Consider the following 14,534-nt stretch of genomic DNA (forward strand, 5'->3'; position numbering starts at 1 on the left):
CTTCGACTGACACCATGGATGAAAAATCTTCAAGCTCCTTCTTCTTTTCCATAGTCTTGCCTCTTTCTCTTCAAATCTTGTTTTCTCCCAAAAATGACAACACTACTCTTTCTCATCTCTAAAACCCTAATTTTATTATTTCAATTGGGCTTAGTTAACACTTCCTCTTCACCTCCAATTTTAGGCCCAATAAAATAAATAATTTCAATTAAATCAAAATATCACTTTTATTAATATTCCAACAATATAATAAATTCCGACTTGTAAATAATATTATTCTTAATATTATTCTTCGGCCGTCCGACTAAAATCCAACTTTTAACTTAATAAATTCAAATACGCTTCTTAAAATAACACCGACAATCCAAATTCGACCAATATATCATATTTTCGGTCTAATCTTAATTACTCAGAAAATTCCCAAAACTTCAAATATTATTCCAATAATATTTCTAATACTGAAAATATCAAAACTCTTGATTAAATTTCGATCCGCTATCCCGAACAAATACCGACTAAATCGTCTCAAAATACGAAAACTTCACTAAACACTCCAAACGTCTAGATTAAGCGAATAATCGAATTTCCGGACGTTACATCTTCCATTTATGGTTTCTTCTACTCTCACTCCTTTCTCTTAAGACACTTAATCCTTCACCATTACTGTTAACCTTCAAATTTTTCAAGTTTGATAACTCCTTTAATCTTACGGCCGTCTGTACTTCATCCAAAGTGATCGTTCCTTCCTTACCAAAAAGAAGGGCGTCCATAAAGTGCTTAAAGAATATTAATAATGAGCTTAACAAGAGAAAAGTCTTATCCTCATCTTCAATTTTCACATTTGTATTTCAAGAGATTTTAAAAGTCTTATCCTCATCTCCAAGAGATTTTAAATTTCAAATGAGTTACTAGAAAATAGTCTTTCAAGTTCCTAAAAACAAACCACTATTTTCTATCCAAATGTTTCTTAATCTCTATCACTCTCAATATAAGAATCACAGAAATCCAAGATGTTTAAAAATATTTCTCAATCTCTTTAGATAACTCCAAAACATTGTCAAATCCCTAGAATATAATTGCATGAATTTTACCTCTGTTTCTCACTAGAATTTCTACCTTATACCACTTACTTAATAACAAATGAGAAAAAAATTCAGATTTATAACTAACAAAATATTAATGGGTCCAAAATATTACCATATTAATGAATTATGATTAAATTGATATTACTTTTGAGAAATATCCGATATAAATACTTGCTATAAAAACCAAAAATCAAAACCATTCATCAAACGAGTATGGTTGCCATGAAGGCATGAACATACAAAAATATTGATAGTATAAAACGGCTCAGTTTTTCATCACCGCATATAGCCGAACATTAGGAATTAACAATAGGGAACGGGATCAATAACCATCTTCATCTGAATCTACAAATAAAACATCAAAATCGGAATCATTATCTTCAGAAGTGTAGTCTTCATCATTAAACCGCGGCGACTGAACAGATCTGATCTGCTCAATGCATCTTTTCCGCAAACTTCCAGTGAAATCAATATTAGAACAACCTCGTATGTTGAGAGATTCAAGAAGACGACACTTGTCTAGAATTGAAAGCAATCCATCGTTAGAGAGCTTACTTCCTTGAATATCAAGATGACGTAGTTCTTTCATTGTTTTAGCAATAACAAAACTAACTTCAGCAGAAAAATGACGCTGGAATTCAAACCCTCCTGCAAATTTGAAGGATTTTAAAAGTGGGCAAGAACGGCCAATAACATCGAGAGAATTCGATAGGTTGGAGTATGAAATGTCCAGCTCCTCTAACCGTGGAAGTTTCCTCACAGCTTCACTGAATCCTTTATTTGAAATATTCAGACACCTTACAAGCCTCAAGCATCTTATATTGGCACTTTAAATTTTGATGAAAACAATATATTAAATATATACAACCATAAGTAAATCCATACTTACGAAAAGTAACATCTTAAGAAAATGAATAAAAAATTATACTAAGACTATCATAAGCATGGTTTTAAATTGTGGTTGTGACTGCGGATGCTGTTGCAGGTATTACGGTTGCTGTACGGTGTGAATAAGGTGATTGAAACATAATATTGAAAAACACCTGATGTTAAGTTTTTTTATTACATGAAAACTAAACTAAGTTTAAGGATTCTAATATTTTGATTTTTGATGAAATTTTTTTTAAAAAATATGATCAAAATTGTCTGATGTGGTTCTTAATACAGCTACAGACATAATCTTAAAATCACACGGCAATTGCAGCCCGATGCAATTGCAGAGACAACGTCAATTAAAAACCATGAATAGAAGAGTAACACACGCAATATCGAGAAAATTTTAAGAATAAAAGTTACTTCTCTGCTATGGAATCAAGGAGATCATCGGTGGCAAAGTATGCAATATTAATATCTTCTAGATGACCACAACTTCGTTTAACAGCAAAGTGACAAATCTTTTGCTTTTCTTCGTGATTGTAGGTTGCATTCCTTGGATTGGTTATGTGAACGGTGCGCCACATGAGAGGATCTTTGCATATTTTCCACCACAGAGGACAAAGATGGCATGCAATTGTCACAATTTCTGTGGTGCTAAGCCTCTGGAGTATGTTTGATGTGATGTCTATAGGAAGTTCAAGCCAATTTGGCTCCATTTTGCTATCACATTTTGCTTGCTTTGGAGGAATAGAACAAGTTGCCATGATGTATTCAAACAAAATGGTCGTATAAATTGAGTCCTATGTTTTTATGCTTTTATAGACACTCCAAAGTGAAACATAGTTTCCAATAAACTTTAAAAGAGAAACGTCAGAGTCTGGTTTTGAATAAAATCAATGATAATTAAATGATAATTAAAGTTCCGCTCGGTTTCCAATATATGATAATTAGTACATTACTTCCTCATTCATGTAAAAACTAAAAAGTATATTTTTTTTTTTAAGATATGTAAAACTAGAAAGTATTTTTTCCATCATCTTTTTTCCATTATTGTTTGTTACACTCTCATCCAAATAAATGTCACATCTAAGGGTAAATATCGGTTTTGTTCGAGTTCAAACCCCTTAATCGGACCAACCCACGGGTAAACAATGTAGGTCCAAATTCCGACCGTTTGAATATTTGATTTATTTCGTTTTAGTTTTTCTCGAATTGGTTTTTATATCAGTTTTTTTGGTTATGTAATTCATTGGGCCATAATGAATTTAAGGCATTTTTTTAAGAAGATAATAAAAATAAAAATCGAGAGAGTATATTTTAAGAAGATAATTCCCTTTTAAGAAAAGGATTATCATTACTGAATTAATAAAACACAGAACTTTAAATTTTCTCAAATATCAAAATCATTGAATATTATTACATTTAACTCTAGCATAATAATCGAAAAATGATAATCATCTCCATAATTCTCATTTAACTCCAATATATTCTAGAGAAAAACACCAGAACCTACATTTGAGAAAAACATCTAGAGTCAAAATGAGCACTAGAAATCTCTCAATTTCATTTTGAACATTTTGAACATCTCAGTTATTAGCTGTATGACATACTGCAATACCTGAAGTTGATGAAGAAAATGACAAAGATTCATATGAAGTTGAATCACTTGATAAGGCAGCTTTTGTAATTGCAGCTAAAGAGCTTAGATTTGTGTTTTAATGAAAGGACTCAAACTACTATTTTGCTGCGCGAGTTCTATTCGATATCAGGCAGGATCACTAGAAGGTTTGGTAAGCTCTTTGATAAATCAATGTCTTCAACATTTACTTATTTTGTAAAGTAGGAATAGTTCTATTTTTTAATCTACTAAAAATGTTATATGATTTGATTATCTTTTCTTGGCCTAGTTTTAGAATAAAATTGAGTATTCATATCTGCATTTTGTTGCAGCTATTTATTATAACTAGTACTTAGACCCGTGCGAGGCACGGGTTAAATATTTTCTAAGTAAAAATAATATTTTAATAACTCTTATAATTTAAATTTTTTATTTAAAATAAGATTACTATTGTATAGATAAAATGCCGTTGTTATTAGTAGTATACATAAAAAAATTAAATTAACTAATTTCTTTTTGCAAATTATAAAACAATTTCGACATTTCTTCAAAAATTTATTACTTCTAATATTCAACATATTTTTAAATATTTGGTTATAAAATCATTTATAGGAAAATGTGAATAAAAATTATTGTTTTTAATTTTGTGTTATAAAAAATGAAAACGTATCATTTGGCCAAAATTTATTTTCTATAGTTGATCAACATTATTAAAAATATTAATTTGAAAAATAAAATAAATATTGAAATTAATAATAAAATATTTAAATATCCAAATATAATTGTACAATGTCAATTCATTACTTAATTTAGAGTTCAGTGTAGAATATATATGAATATAATTGTGATGTAATTAAGACTATTTAAATCTCATAATTTTATATCAAATATTTTGAATCAGAAGAAAAAAAATCCTTATAATTACCATATTTAAAATTAAAATTGCAAATATTTTAAAACAGTTACATTTATTATTGGTTTATTTTATTTTATTAAAAAACAAATTTAATATACTATTCGGCTTTATTCACGTATACTGCTTTTTTTATGCTTCAGGTTAAAAAAGAAATTAATAAATTAATTATTGCAATAAATAAGTGTAAGGTATTAAATTCTAAATAGAAATTTTCTTTAAAATCGGAAGATATCAAACATAAATGTTCATAATTCTACTTAAATAAAAAAACACCGATTTTTTTAAAATTTGAAACATATATAAATAGTTTCTCATAATACTATAATTTTACCATGATTTCAAATTTTAATATTAGTCTTAGTAGGAATAGAAGTATAAATATTAAATTATAAATTTAAATTAAAAATAACTAATTAAGATATAAAATATTAATTCAACGATTTGATTATAATTTCCAAGCACTATAGAAAAACACATAACTCATAAGCTGGCTGCATAGCAAAATATGAGGCAAAATGATACCATATTAGTGTTATAGGGAATTGAGGCAAAATGACACTATTGGTGGATAAAATTGTCCTCTACTGTTAAATGCATGATATGGAATACCTAAAATTGCAATCAAACTAACACCAGCTAATGTCTTCAGCCTCATCGCGTTCCTTTACAACAAAAACACAACAATCATTATATTTAATCAACTTTTGAAAACATTATTAATCAAAAATTAAAAAAATGCAATCAATACGTTCTACACATATATTCTTGCTTCTCCCAAGTTAATTATTCTGTTTAATAATTAACACTAATAAATATAGTAGAACTGCCAAGTATGAAGCAAACAAAGTCAGTTTGGCCAAAATTAAGAACTATCGAGAAAATAAGAAAGCAGAGAAAGCCATTTACTTCACAATTAAATCTGATCTAAGCATAGACATGTAACATGCTATCACACACAACAATATAAACACCCAGATAAATAATCATAAAAAGCGAATTACTCATACATGAATAACATAACTCCACCAACAATGAATCAAATGCCTAAACACATTTAAAATTTACAATAGGCAGATATGGATAAAGTAGTTCAAATATGCAACCTGAAAAATGTTTTCAAAGAGACATTAAAGATCATGTAAGCTATATTCACTAAACAACTGACCTTTAATTTCTATGTTTTAATACTGCAGCTATTCTTTGAAATAATTGATTGCTTTCTAAAACATCATGCCGATGCGGTTGCTTCACTGGTACTACTTGCTTCCCTAAACTACTAATAAATAAAGAAAAAAAAGGAAAATGTTATTATGACTACAAAAAACTTATCTTTAGATATGATTTTGTTTTAATATACAAGTGTCATTCCTTTTCAAGTCTGCTTCCACTTGTATATACAACTTATAATGAATCAATTTCTCTACATGACTTTTTAACTAAGAGAACATAGTTATGATTATGAAGAAAAATTGGACTGGTTGTAGTACATCCTGTTGATTAGTGTTGCTGCAGCATCTCATGTTTTGTCACCAAGAATAAAATTGTACATACTTTAAATTCTTTTGCAACAAACAAACAAAATCTTCAAAAAAACAATCAAAATCAAATTAGTGATATATTTATCTTCATTCGGAGAAAATTAACAATCACATGCTAATAATTTTTCTATGATGCTTCCATTATTGAAAGTTTGTTGAGAGTTCACTCAAAAATTTAGTGAAAGTTCATGGCGGAATTTTATCAATCACATAGTAGGCATTTATGCAACTATATTAAAGAAACAAACCACTAAAATAGGAATGGAGAAATATAACTTATTATTGAAGACGATGAAGAAACCCTAAAATATATCATCAATATAACAAATCTCCAACCTATTTTTTTTCTTATTTTCACATGAGTTCAATCAAGGAAGATTAGCATCACATATCAATGGCAGCAGCAAAACATTATCAGAGAATTGGCAGATGACTAACTGTTTGACCAATAACTTATTTGAGTTATACATAGTAGATATCATACAAAAATAAACTCAAACTCATAGTCATATTGAAAGGAAGAAATATCAAAATATATATGAGTTTGATAACATCTCTAAAATTTAAAGCACCACTTTCATATAACTAAAAAAAATAAGGACAGACCTTAATTGGATCAACAACATTAAGATAAAGGACATGTGAAACACTGATATTTGCCATATCATCATCAATTGCTCCACCATGATAGATTATTCTCTAAATGCGAAAACAGATTATTAATAGTCAAAAAACTAAACAAAAACTGAATACTTAACCTTAAGCAATATTAAGAGTAAGAAATACATACATATTGGAAAAGCTGACTTATAACAATCTGGAAACGCTCCTCCACCATTGGAGGCGGTCCTTGTCCTTGAGCATAGACAGACAAATAAGGCAAAGACGGGACTCCCCAATACTCCCTTTAAGAACAACCAATTCAAGTCAATAAATAAGACTAAGATAAAAGATATAACACATCAATAAGGCAAAAAAAATCACCTCGTGGGCTAAATACCCTGACGAAAACTCCTCTCAGGACCCCAAAATTCATCACCATACACGACTTTCAGGGAAGATTTTAGAGTAGTCTTTTTAAATTCTACAGATTTCCTCAATTTCCTGCAAATCATAGTAGGGTTTTATCCAATGGTTAAATATAAATATCAGAATAGGTTTTATCCCCTTGATAGAAATCAAAGAGCAGCAAATTGAAAAACCTTGAAAACTAAAAGTTTAGAAACACCTGCAAATAAAATGGAGAAGAAAGAATAAAAAACGCATTGTAGAGAGAAAAAACGGAGAAGATTGCCTGCGGATCTTTTTCTGCTCGAAACAAAACATTACAGAAATACGGTGGCGGAACAGTCGGGGGGGGGGGGGGGGGTTCAGATGGTTTCCAATTTCACCCTGTATCACCAGTCAGAGTCGAAGACTGTTATTGGCAGCGGCGTCGAGGGTAGAAACTTCTCCGATGAGAGTGTTTGGCAGTGATAGGGTGAGATGAAAATAGAAGCTTGAAGGAAGGTGAAGAGCGAACGGTTGAAGAGGGAAACAAATAGTGTGTTATAAAGTGAGACTAAGAGAGAAACATGGTGTGTTTAAAAAAGAGAGAATTTTGGTGGCCGGAGTGCATTGTGTGTTGTGATAATTAAATACAAAACTTTGTAAATAGAATTTATCTCTTGGTTTCTTCACGTATTACATGGAGAGTAGATTCCAAAAAAATTGAGAAAAGTGAAACGTTTGATTTAAAGAATGAAAGAGAAGATAAAGCAGGCAGATTTAAGGGATTTTGTTCAATGAGCCTTTTGAGTAAAGAGGAGGTGGGTAATTAAGCCCTATTAATAATAATAATAATAATAATAATAATAATAATAATAATAATAATAATATTGATTTTTTTTTGGTGATGAAGAGGTCTAACGCCCGAAAAAAAAACAACTACACAAAATTGCCAGCAAAAATACTAATTCCAGCAAAATCAAATTCTAGTAACTCAGTAAGGAAATCCGGAGCTCTATCAAAAAAGATATATCGTTTGTTGTTGCATCCATGATTAGCCAAAGCATCAGCACACGCATTAGCATCCCTGTAGGTATGTGATAGGATGACAGTGTCAAGCATTTTCAACTGTTGGAGAATCTCGCGAAGAATAGCAACACACTCCACATCACCCACTACACCTTGTTCCAAAGCTGTCACTACTTCCATAGCATGGATATTTATCTCCACACGATTATAACCCAACTTGTGGAGCAATTTTATACCTTCATACACCCCCCACATTTCTGCCAGAAGAGCACTACTACACCCAACATATTTAGAGAAGCCACCTTGCCATCTTCCAAACTCATCTCTAATCACACCTCCACAGCCTGCAACATTTGACTTCCTACAAGCCCCATCAGTGTTAAATTTTATTATCCCTCTAGTAGGAGGTTTCCACCCTATCAACTTGTTTCCAGCCACCACAGTTTTAAACATCTGCACTCCTTGGAAAAATTCTTCACTTCTTCGGAGTATGTGATTTACAGGATCATGAGGCCTTATAAAATTTTCTTCATGCTCTGCTTGATTTCTCCAAGTCCACAAGGTATGACAAGCAATAATCCAGGTACTTCTCCAATTCCTAATGCGCCTGTTGCTGTAATTTAAGTTCAGCTGGATCCAACTCTTCAAATCTGCCGTGAAGAATTCAATCATCATGTCACTTGGAATCAAACTCTCCCAAACTTTCACACAAATTTATATAACTTGTTTGGTATAAAATTTATTAATAATAATAATATATAAATGTAAATATATATTCATTGTAAATTCCAAACGAATTTTGCACGTGGAGATAAAAAAAAAATAAAAATTTATTATAATAATTCCAAATTACATCATATTTATTGGGAAGAAAATGAAATAAATAATTGGGATAAAAAAGAGGATACATAATGACTTTTTAAGAGAAAGAAATCACGTGGTTGAGATAATAATAATAATAATAATAATAATAATAATAATAATAATAATAATAATAAATAATAATAATAATAATAATAATAATAATAAAAATAATAATAATAATAATAATAATAATAATAATAATAATAATAATAATAATAATAATATTGATTTGAAACTGAATTGATTGAGCTTTTCATTTACATAATTTACATGGTATAAAAATTTAATAATAATAGTAATAATAATAATAATATATAGATGTCTCCACTAACATAACGTTTATAAATAAAATACTTTCTTTACTTAATACTTTTGAAGCTTTATTATATCGCAATCATTTTGTAAAAAATACAATGTTCAATCATATTATTAGATGATGTAAATTATTTAACTACTTAATTTTAGGATAAACTAAAAATAAAATAAGTTTAAAATATATAAGTATAATAAAATAAATAAATAATTGAAATAAAAAAGGAATACATAATGACTTTTTAAAGGAAAGAAATAATATCGTTGAGATAAAATAGGAAATACATAGCAACTAATTCGATTTCTCTTTCCAATAATTTTTTTTAATTAGATTTATACTCTTTCCAATAAATGTTTTGAATCAGCTAGATCATCAATAATAAATAATAATAAATAGTAATTAGAAATTAGTGAAATAATTAATTAAATAAGAATATAATAATTAAAGTTAATTATAGTAAAATTACCATTAATAGCAAGTTTTTAAAAGGTAAGACTTCTAAGAAGATGACACTTGGCAAACTTGCCAAAGAACTCATCTTGCTTTTTTATATTGTATGATGATATCTATTTATTGAAAAAAATTTGTTTTTAATGGTATATTGATATAGAACTAATATTTTTTAACATAAATGTATCAGAAATTTTGATAAAAGCAGTAGCCCGATCAAAATAAATAGAGAATTAAATAGTGTTTGATAAAGTAATTTTTCTTTTAAAATAGTCATTTAGATATTTTCAATAATTTTACACAATGCATTGGGCAAATAAATGTAGTATCCTAAAACTATAATATTTTATGTCTGATATAAGAAAGTAAATACAGAAATCTGTAAAATTATTGATGAAAACTAAAACCTGTAAAATTTTTGTTTGAAAAATAAATGTAGTATCCTAAAATTATAATATTTATGTTTGATATAAAAAAGTAAATACACAAATCTGTAAAATTAATGATCAAAACTAAAATTTGTGGTGGAAGAATAAAAACCCCAAAACTTAAATAATTTAAATGTGAAATTTTATTTTCAAAACGAATTATAAATAAATAAAATTGATTGAAATCAATGTTACTTAAAATTGATTGAAATCAATGTTACTTAAAATTGATTGAAATCAATGTTCATTATATTTCAATTCTTTAGAATGTAATTTTTAATTAATTCATATTTGTTACCAATAAAATAAATATTAAAAAAAATTATATTCAATTTTCACATATTCATTGCACTATTTTATGTGTAAATTAAATACACAATATTTCAATATTTGAATTTAAACATTCTTACCCACTTTAATTTGAATTAAATGTGACTTTAGTGCAAATTAAATGCGATATATCGTTATAAAAAATTAGAAAATAAAAAAAGAGTTTAATTGCTATGCAAGATTTCAATATTTTTATCATGTATTTAATCATGTATCAAAAATATCAAATAACATTTTAAAATTTGTAGCGGGACATGACCGTTAAATTCAAGAAGAAAACATTGATAAATCTTGCTTTCAATGTATATTTGTATACAAATTCATCATACAAAATTATTTTAACCTATGCAAATGCTTGAACATAATTATTCTTTATATAATTATATTTCAAAATTATTTTTATAATGTATTAAACCATTCTTACTATCATTATAAAGATTATCAAATAACATTTTAAAATAGTCACACACAAAAATAACATTTCAAAATTTGTAACGGGACACGATTAGTTAAATTCATGCAAAAAATATTAATAAATATTACGTTCAATATGCATTTGAGTTGAAATTCGTCATACAAAATTATCTTAACCTATACAAATGCATGAATATCATTATTATTTATACAATTATATTTATTCTTCAATATTTATAAATATTTAAACAATATATATATATATATATATATATATATATATATATATATATATATATATAACATCAAAACATTTAAAAGGTATATATTATTTAAATATCTAAATTCAATTTTCATTCACTACGCTAAAAAACACTTTTAGCAGCACTACAATGAAAGTGCTTTTATCAAAAAGCGCTGCTATAGGCTGCAGACAAAATTTGCTAAAACGAAGTGCTTTCTTAGGCTATCTTTAGAAAGCGATTTTAGAAAACGCTGCTATAGGCATATGAAATAAAAGCGTTTTTAGGGACGGTGGCATTTTTGTAAATATTTTAACATTCTAAAATAAAGCCTGTTAATGAAATTGATTTTTTTTTTATTTTGCGAATTAAGGAAATAAAACCAAAATACTCACTCCTCGTTCTCGCGAAACTCACTGAACAACTCGCTTCCAATAAAACCCTAAATCACGATTCCTCGTTTCGCTCTCTCATCCAACAATTCATATCAATCGATTATATCAAACATTATTTAATTTTTGATCACCATGTTTCCTTGATTCTCTAACTATCAATTTCAATTATAAACTCAGATTTATTATCGATTTCGAGTTCGCTATTCATGAAGAAGACGATGTCAATGTTTAAGGTATTGTTCTGGCAACGTGGTAATGATTCTGATGGTGTCACTCCATCTACTTCAACATGTAATCTAGTTCCCGCGACATTGTTACGATTCTGACAGCGGCAACATTTAAGTTGTAGAACGGAGTAACTCTTTCAGTGCTGCTTGCGAAGATGAAGGAAGAAGACGGTACTTTTGCTTTGCTTACTTCTTTCTCCCTAGATTCATCACCGAAACAACTGTTTCTTTTTTTCACTGTTTTGGTTGCTATTAGGGGTGGCAATTGGATCCATTATACAAAAATCCATCCAATCCATCCACTAAAATATCCATCCAATCCATCTAATAAACTAAAAGTAATTTAATGGATTTGATCCAATCCATCCACCAAATCAAATGGATTGATCCAATCCATCCATCTCATTATGTAAATCCAATGGATTATATTTTATTATAAGTATTTTTATTAAAAATATATTAAAAAACAAAATAAACAAAGAAAACAACTTTCATATTCTCTCTCTTCATTGTATCGTTCTCTCGTTACCTCCTTCTCCAAACTAACCCTAATTTCAATATTTTCCCCCAATTTCATCTCAAATCTTTGAATTCGACATAGCTGATTTGTCACTTTTTCCCTACTTTCGCGCAAAGGTAACGAACGTTTCACAATTTTTTCTTCCATTTCACACTTTCTCTTTCAATTTCGTAGATCTCACCGAATTTTTCTTCGATCCGTATGCATTGTTTGATTTTTCGTTTCGAAATTCATATGTTTGATTTTCGTTTCGAACGTAAAAACGGTGTATTTAAGATAATTTATATGCTGAAACCCAGTATTATTTTTCATGTCAAAGGATTTGTGGTTATGGTTATGCTTATGTTTTAATTTTCAGGGTTGCTTCATTCAAATGTTTGTGTTTCTGTGTTTTCAGGGTTGGTGCTTATAGCTATCACTTGACATTGCTTTGATTTCCAAGTTCTACAAAGCTAACAAGGTAAATGTTTGTTTAGTTTCCTCATATTTTTTTGAGATTGCTGTTTTGTTTTTAATCTTTGTTGATTCACTTGCTCTGTTTCTTGCAGGAAAAGAAGATTTTGAGACATGAATTGATACAAAAGTGAGACAAATTGCTAGAGACAAGTTGCTGATTTCGACCATCAAATCTTACAAAACAAAGGTGCAAATAATTTATTTTCTGGTTATTCTGATCTCTGATGATTTTAAGGTTGAATTGTATTTGAACAAATGTGTTTCACTTATGAAAATATAAGAGTCGGGTCGAGACAAATCATTGTTTTTTCCCATGTCGGGGAGTTTCCCATAAACCGGATTGTGACTCGTATCTAAAAGTCTTAAGCTCTTAGGCAACTCTAGATTTCCCATGTCAAACGAAAACATGTTCCATGAAAGGTCTATTGTTTCTGTTTGTTTAGTTAAACCAAAAAACATGGAGGCATCACCGATGTTTCAAAACAAATATCATATAAATACTATATTGCATTGATCGAACAAAACAAATTACAAGCAAGAAAAATGATTTCAAAAACAAGAACCTCTATCATTAATGTTGTTATTATCATAGTAATTTTATATAAAGCAAATGTTGTATTATCATATGACAATAGTCTAATTCCTGCTGATAGATCCCAAGTAGATTCATGGTTTAATAAGAATGTGGGTCCATTAAAACAAAGAAAAAGTACCCTTGAACGATTAGTGGATGCAGAGCCTGGTGCTAAGGTTATTAAAGTAATGAAAGATGGTAGTGGTCAATTCAAAACCATCACCGATGCCATCAATAGCATACCTACTGGAAACAACAAACGTGTAATTCTTAAGATAGGTCCTGGAAATTATAAGGAGAAAATAACAATTGACAGGTCTAAACCTTTTATTACATTGTTAGGTACACCAAAAAATATGCCTAATTTAACTTTTGATGGTACTGCAAAACAATATGGCACAGTTGATAGTGCAACATTGATTGTTCCTAATATGAGTTCTTTTGTTTCTTGAGTGTAATACTATAAGCTAGTCTTTTATAATCTATATATCTATATGTATATGTATAAGTTTTGATGAAGAATATATGAGTCTTTTGAATTTCTAAGTATTGTATATATATAATATAATATCTCATTTAGTTCATGTTAAGGTTTTATATAATTTTGGTTTATTTTTATGATAATTTTTATTTGAATACAAGCATTTCTCATAACAAAATCATACTCTGGAAATTACTGGATTGTTATAGTTACAGCCAATTTGTTTGGCATAGATGATTAGAGGTGGCCATGGAACAAGTTTTTAACTCATATGTTTGATACTAACAACAATGAAGGGTTCCAATAATTAAGGGTAGTTTTAACTTAGATTAGTTATTGAATTTCTCTCTGTTTATTCTAACTACCCAACTCAACAGTTTGTCACCTAGCAGTAATAGCATTTGGTAATTATAAGACAATAAGTCAATTAGTTATTCACTCATTCGGTCATTCGTTTATAATGAACTTCAATATAAACACTATTCCTCCAAATAAGTACTCACACGTTTTTTCTTAGGATAAGCAAATGTTAGTATATTAGCTATTATGTTACTAGTATTTTCTCTTTAATGTTGAATGAACTTGAATTGTTTTATGTTAGTTTCCTAATTTTAATAAATTGGCTACAGTTACAAATCAAAGAGATGAATTCACTTTATCACTTAATCTTCCTCTTGATGGCTACTCCTACACTTTTGTCTATTTGTGGTAATTAAATTCTTCCTTTACCATGTTATTTACTTGCAAGCAGGAAATATGTCTACCGAAGGCGATGAACCCGTAATTCAAAT

At 28.7% G+C, this 14,534-nt stretch overlaps 2 protein-coding genes across 2 annotated transcripts; one reads left to right on the plus strand and one right to left on the minus strand.

Moving 5' to 3' along the window:
• Nucleotides 1-1,407: 1,407 nt before the first annotated feature.
• LOC131593617 (putative F-box/LRR-repeat protein 23) lies at nucleotides 1,408-2,725 on the minus strand. The gene is made up of 2 exons (XM_058866185.1): nucleotides 2,382-2,725; nucleotides 1,408-1,912 (listed from the first exon to the last, which is right to left on the minus strand). The coding sequence occupies exons 1-2, from the start codon at nucleotides 2,723-2,725 to the stop codon at nucleotides 1,408-1,410; spliced, it is 849 nt and encodes a 282-aa protein (XP_058722168.1).
• A 10,506-nt stretch (nucleotides 2,726-13,231) lies between these two features.
• On the plus strand, nucleotides 13,232-13,714 carry LOC131593624 (pectinesterase PPME1-like). Its single transcript, XM_058866191.1, has one exon. The coding sequence runs from the start codon at nucleotides 13,232-13,234 to the stop codon at nucleotides 13,712-13,714; it is 483 nt and encodes a 160-aa protein (XP_058722174.1).
• The last annotated feature ends 820 nt before the right edge of the window (nucleotides 13,715-14,534 follow it).

Source organism: Vicia villosa, linkage group LG1 (assembly GCF_029867415.1).
Source record: "Vicia villosa cultivar HV-30 ecotype Madison, WI linkage group LG1, Vvil1.0, whole genome shotgun sequence".
In the NCBI taxonomy this organism is placed as follows: Eukaryota; Viridiplantae; Streptophyta; class Magnoliopsida; order Fabales; family Fabaceae; genus Vicia; species Vicia villosa.

Bases quoted from the DNA above. Each gene is read 5' to 3' on its own strand.
- LOC131593617 (XM_058866185.1), bottom strand. From the start codon at position 2,725: ATGGCAACTTGTTCTATTCCTCCAAAGCAAGCAAAATGTGATAGCAAA. The intron at 1,913-2,381 runs GTAACTTTTATT...CAAAATTTAAAG, and splicing joins CTTGATTCCATAGCAGAGAA to TGCCAATATAAGATGCTTGA.
- LOC131593624 (XM_058866191.1), top strand. From the start codon at position 13,232: ATGATTTCAAAAACAAGAACCTCTATCATTAATGTTGTTATTATCATA.